The sequence below is a fragment of the Lycium barbarum genome, chromosome 8 (genome assembly GCF_019175385.1).
Source record: "Lycium barbarum isolate Lr01 chromosome 8, ASM1917538v2, whole genome shotgun sequence".
Taxonomy (NCBI): Eukaryota; Viridiplantae; Streptophyta; class Magnoliopsida; order Solanales; family Solanaceae; genus Lycium; species Lycium barbarum.
Window position 1 is genome coordinate 104,599,044 of NC_083344.1, and position 6,129 is coordinate 104,605,172.

The 6,129-nt window shown below is 34.5% G+C and overlaps 1 protein-coding gene across 3 annotated transcripts; it reads right to left on the reverse strand.

Annotated features, from left to right (window-relative positions):
- Positions 1–2,220: 2,220 nt before the first annotated feature.
- Positions 2,221–5,923, reverse strand: LOC132606517 (extra-large guanine nucleotide-binding protein 3-like). 3 transcript variants are annotated; one of them, XM_060320061.1, is made up of 4 exons: positions 5,739–5,923; positions 4,329–4,623; positions 3,567–3,739; positions 2,221–2,898 (listed from the first exon to the last, which is right to left on the reverse strand). In XM_060320061.1, the coding sequence occupies exons 2-4, from the start codon at positions 4,530–4,532 to the stop codon at positions 2,886–2,888; spliced, it is 390 nt and encodes a 129-aa protein (XP_060176044.1). In that variant the 5' UTR covers positions 4,533–4,623; positions 5,739–5,923; the 3' UTR covers positions 2,221–2,885. The 3 variants fall into 3 exon arrangements, with proteins under 3 accessions (XP_060176044.1, XP_060176043.1, XP_060176042.1); XM_060320060.1 differs by having other exon boundaries at positions 5,614–5,923; XM_060320059.1 differs by having other exon boundaries at positions 4,329–5,923.
- Between the last annotated feature and the right edge of the window lie 206 nt (positions 5,924–6,129).

A 6,129-nucleotide genomic window follows, 5' to 3' on the forward strand; every position in this document is an offset into this window, starting at 1 on the left:
TAATAATAATACTAATAATAATAATAAAATGCGGTAATAGTAATAAGAATAATTAATAGAATAATGCAATAGCGGTATTGATAAAAGGCTAATAATTATAGTAAACATAATATATATATTTTATTTTTTCCAAAAATATTAGAAACGCAAAAAATAGGTATTTCGGAGGAGAGGCGGGACAAAATTGGGTGTCAACAATGCTCAAAATTTTATGTATGAGAATGGTATGAAATGTGTATATCTCGCTCAAAACTTAGAATTTCATTCACATTTTGTGTATGAAAAACTATATTAAAAATTTCGCTTACATATACACATTTCATACATTTTTCATACAACTTTCATACAAAAATATTTGAGGTAATTTTTAAGCCTTTGAGCCAAAAAAATAAATAAATTAAAGTTTAAAATAATTTTTTTAAAAAAATTATTTTCTGAAAATAAAATAAAAAAACGAAAAATATGTGAAAATCCGTCATGTTTCGTAAAATATCGTTATGTTTTGTAAATAAAGAAAACTATCGTCACGTTTCGTAAATATTTCTCCTTAACATGTATATATACTAATTTTCCCATCTTTTGGGGCTACATATTAGCCCAACTTCTTATGGGTTGAAATGGGCTGCCCTAATAAATGGGTGGGTCAATGATCAGCCCAAATTTGGGCGGGTTGGGTAAGGTCATGCTTTCATGGACGGATTATGCCAGCCCTACTCTCAAGTAGGGTCTCGGGAGGATGGTGTGTACGACTCGTACCTTGTGAAGGTAGAGAAGCTATTTTCAACAGACCTAGTTATAAGTAAAGTCATGATAAATAACTAAAAAATCAGTTTGCTACTTTGATTGATAATTATAAAAGAATAAATGAAGAATGACTGTAAGCTCAGAATGATTGTAACCCGATCCATTTTAACCTCCCAAATTTAACTAAAATTGCCACGTTTGCCATAATCGTATTTAGGTGGCCATTGATTAAAATTATAAAATAGAATTTTTTCCAAACTTTTTAAAGTTTTTATATAATTGTTCTAGGGAAAAAACCAAAGAAGAAAAGGATTTAATGGTTGAAATAAAGTTTTTACTATTCAATAATAGGTTTTGTTCCTACTTTTTTTTTCTTTCGGTTTTATGTTTTAAATGCTCCTTGCAAAAGCACCGTTTGATTGTCTTTACTATTTAATCAAATATTAATATTGCTATTTTCATCGTATACATCTCAATTTATTTATCGGAGAAACATTTAAATTTGTCCATGTACTATTCAAAACTGCTTAATATTTCCCCTCAAAACAGTCTTGATCCATTCATAACATGTCATTAGCAAAACTTCTATATTTGTCTTGCCATTGACGGAGCTCTGATATGAAATAAGTGGACTCCATGTGTTTAAATTCTTCGAGTAGAAAGATTTAATTTTGCCACTCAACATTTAACTATGGTTTAAACTGTCTTAAATTGGAGCTCTAGCATAAGTCACGAGCAAAAGTAAAACTTTTTATCCTAATAGAAAGGATAATATTAGACCAAAAATCTTTTGTTGTTGTCTCAATGGATAACAAAGTTGAATATTTCGTTCTCTCCCTTTCAAGTTTCATCAGAATTAAGCCAAAAATTAAAATACATCCTCGAAAAATCAAATTCCATCAAAGAGAAGCGGATGAAAGTCCTATTTACATAAAAACTATCGTAGAATCGAGGACAAATATCTATGTGATCCCATAGACTTCTTTTGAGATTTTCAATTTGGAAAAAGAGTTGAGAATCTCTATTTCTGTTAGATCAACTATCATTCCAACGATCAACTTCTTCCATAATGATATTTATGCTACCTAAAGTATGACTTGACGATAGGAACATATATGCATACACCTTGTGTCAAAGATATATGGATATATCTATAAATATCAAAACAGATTCTTTATTTGTACATCGGCTCCTCTGACAGGCCTGATTGGCTAAAGCTTTAATTCTCTTTTTGATATGCATGCTCATCTTAAGAACATACTCCTGAGCCTTTAAATATAGGAAAATTACAGCAAAGGAATAAAACCAAACCAGATAACCACTAAGCTGCTACTGTTACTAAAAGCCCTTACAAGTTACAACAGAGATCATACAAAAGGATGATACAAGTATGGATTCTCCAAAACTTCCAATGACATCCAAAAAGTTTTTGACTATTAATATACCAAAAAGTCCATGACAAGGAAATGGTGAAAAGAAATTGATTAAAATTATTTGATCGCACTCCCCTTTTTCTTTGTCAGATCTTCAAACATCAAAAGATATGTCTAGACTAATTTACTCCTGCCAGATAAACGGAGAAGAGCTAACATCAGTTGTACTATAAAACGAGTCCTCTGCTCCACCATAGTAGGTCTCTTCCTTTTCCTCATCCCACTTCATGACCTCCTTTATACACTAGAATGCCTCATCTACTGTCACTCGGTCTCTTGCTAGCTTGCCACATAAATAGCTTTCTACCTGTGAGAGAAGCACAGAGAACTTTTAAACTTCATCGCAACATAATAATAAGCTTGGTTTGCTAGTGAGTGGTTACTGTGCTGAGTCCGCTTGGAGTGAAATCAGTGAACCACTCACAAGAGTCCAATGGTACACAGCGACCTTCTCCCCGAACAGATCATGCTTGTTCAAGATTAAAACAAATGGGATCTCTTTGAAACATGGATATCTGACCATTATTCCATAGAGTTCTTTGATATGCACCATCTTACTCTGAAGTAGTGTACCACTGCCACAATCCTCCGAAGCAAGCCACATCTGATCATAATCACACAGGGCAACATAAAATACTACAATACGAAAATCTTCAAACATCTTCACTCGCTTGCATCCTTCATTCACTCTGGTGGTATTTACTCTAATTATAGCCAGTACCTGTCAGGAAATGAGATAGTCTATGTCACCTAGACTCAAGTTGATTATTTGGATGAGTTCATAACATATGTTTAACTTTTAGCAAGTTTTCAGCATGTTTGGACAATCCATACAAAATGCTCATGTCTACCTACAAAGATGAGTCACCGGAATGTCAAGGAAAACTGAAGATCTCGGAATACAGAAATCATTCAATCTAGTATCATACTTCTTTCAAACATCAATTATATTTATCTTTACCGTGGGGACTTGAGAAGGAAATATTTCCCCGGATCGATGGTCCCTTTCTGACCTCTTACTTACCTAAAAAGCATAATGGTTTCTTCTCTTCGACAAGTAATGAAAGATTTAATTAGTAATCCTATAACTGGCCGGGCACCAAGACTGCTGGTGAATCCAAAAACTATGAACAACTCAGGCTACTCCTGAAGCCTGAAGGTAAAATCAATCACAGCAACAGCTTCACTAACATCTTTCAGTTTAAACCAAAGACCATTTTTCAGATACATTTTAATCTCCATAAGGTGTTATGCATGCAAAATAAAACATTTATGCTGCCCATCAGAAATATGCGTCAAACTAGAGTACATCCAGACAATTCTCAATACCTATAACTAAAAAGATACTTAAATATCACTTAATTGTCCTAGTAGGAGGAGAACAACTACCTAGTCGGAGGTGGTGCAGGAGCTTCCAAATTATCTCCATAGGTTTCAGACATTGAGCTAAGATCATCCAAGGAGAACTCCACAATAGCCAAGCCATTGCCTTGGGTAATTCCTTTAGCATACAATATATCTCGCTCTGAAAGTTCATACTCACTGCTTGATACCTCAACAGCCTACAAGGCCAAAGAATGATAATTCAGCATCAGTTGTCTACCTTCTTTAGTAGTTAGCATAATTCAGAATCTGTTCATTAGCAGGGGTACTCAAGAAAACAAAGTAAAAATCGCTCGCATTCACTCATAATAACATGTCTCAAGAACGGATCTGGATTCTATGTTACTTGATAAAAGAAATAACCCTTTGGCAGCAGTTTTCTATGATAGTTATCGGACAGTCAAATATGTTCTTGACATGACATCTTTACAAGGAAATAAGTGAACAAGTATAATGTTTAAGGGAGGGAGAAAGTCAATATTGATTTTGTAACAGTATGTAGTTGAAGCATGAGAACACTATAGATCTTTAAAGATATGTGTTACTAGGAAAGCAGTGCCAAATGCAGACATATGGTCGACAACTCAGATCAACTAGATAATTGAAATAACTCATTGGCCATATACATTTGAGATATTTAGTGCAAAAATGTGTTTTATGTATCTAATTGCTCTAAAAGACTTTTATTGGACAACTCTTGTTTTTCTTGATAGTACTTTTATTGGGACAATTGATTCAACAAGATTACTCCTATGCTCCAAAAAGTACCTTGCTCAAGAAGTAATCTGCTAAAACTGGAAGGAAATGAAGCTCATTTTTTCCCTTGTCTGTTTCCTGATTAGCAGGATCCTTCCACACCTCTTCAACTAGGGGAGCATAATCACGTGTCTCTGCTGGGAAAAATGCATCCAAGTCTCCAGTGGCAATGATGTCCAGTAGCCAATGCTTCAACCTCGGTTCAAACAAATACATGCACTGGTTAGCTTCGGCTGGTTCCACATCACCACCTATAAAGTTGAACTCAGTTACCAAATTGCGTCCATTAGTTCCTTTGACCACGACACTGTGGATCATCAACGAAGATGAAAACCATATAGTCAGTATAATCACAAATAATGAAGGTTCTTAATGTACTAACGAGGATGAACCTTGACCTTGGTAAGCTTGCAGTATTTTATTACTAAGTGGCATGTAGCACTTAATCTCCATATGAAATTCAGTAAGTCTCTGAAATTGGTCAAAGGTTTTTTTGTTTTTTTAACACTAAAATAACTCCCTTGAAGATTCATCTCTGCGACTTCATATTACGACACAGAATTGAGAATTTACTCTTTACAAACATCAAGAATGGAACAGAACTGCTCTATTCCTGATGTATTTTATAGCAAAACTACATCCAAAAGGGAAATCCGTGACAAAAGGTATCAATTATAGACAATTTCCAGAATGATATTGCTACTTTATGACAAGAGAAAATCACACAGGACATGGTCTCACTTCTGAAATGTCATGCACTCAACTTAAGTTGGGTAGCAAGGAGCGGCACTACCTTAAATAGAAAGACGATAAAGAGGTCAGTTTCCGGGTACAAAAGTACATTTCAGTTAGAGTCCTAATAAAGATCTGAACAATCTCTCACTTCATCGTGCAATTATGATTAATTCCCTCCATTCAGGAAAGTGATGTCCACAAACAAACTGAAAGAAAGAAGGGCTAATTTGGCAAGCAAAGAAATGCTTACTTTTGGATGTTCATATTGTGTATGTTCAAATTCATGAACCTAAATGACTATACTCTAAACCTTATAAATAAAATTTTAATATACACAAGGCACACATCAATGTAACTCTAGTTCACTTCCCGCTAATTTAATTAAAGAAATTGAATAGATTTGATCAGAAAATAATGGCTATTTGAGTATGAGTGAAACTTTAGAGCAGTAAAGTATAATATTTCTGCAATTCTTTTCTTTCTTCTTCCTCCGCAATTTGTAAAGTAGGACAGGGATTCCACTACGGACACAAACTACAACTAGTGGGATTAGAGTCCTCACCTCTGTCCGCAGAGGTGAAGGTCCAACGGTATGACCACTACACTAACACTACCCGACTGGGGCAAAAACTCTGTAAATAACCAATCACTTTTTGTCACTACTTTTAGAGATTTATTTGAAAGAACCTTCAGCCTCTGTTCTTGACAAAGCCTGCTCTTCCGTCCAGAAGATACTCGTACAGGTTGCTTTAAAACATCATCTTCATAACCTGAATTTCTTCAGCAGTGAACTTGTTGCCATATAAGAATTTCGCGTGCTCACATGGTTGTGCAAAATAAGTATAGTAAGGGGAAATGGCTAAATATACCACTAGCATCCCATTTAGAGCAGATATACCCTCCATTAAAAGAATTTTCGATTTGTGCCCTTGCCCGTTACCCATTTGGTCCGATATGCCCTTTTGACAAACAAAAGTCAATTAACCTATTTAAAAATATTTTTCCTACTTTTTTGTTTATATATATATATATATATATATCTATGGACTATTCGATATAGAGCAAATATACCATATGT

Bases quoted from the DNA above. Each gene is read 5' to 3' on its own strand.
- LOC132606517 (XM_060320059.1), bottom strand. From the start codon at position 4,634: ATGATCCACAGTGTCGTGGTCAAAGGAACTAATGGACGCAATTTGGTA. The intron at 3,740-4,328 runs GTACTTTTTGGA...TTGGCCTTGTAG, and splicing joins CAGATTACTTCTTGAGCAAG to GCTGTTGAGGTATCAAGCAG.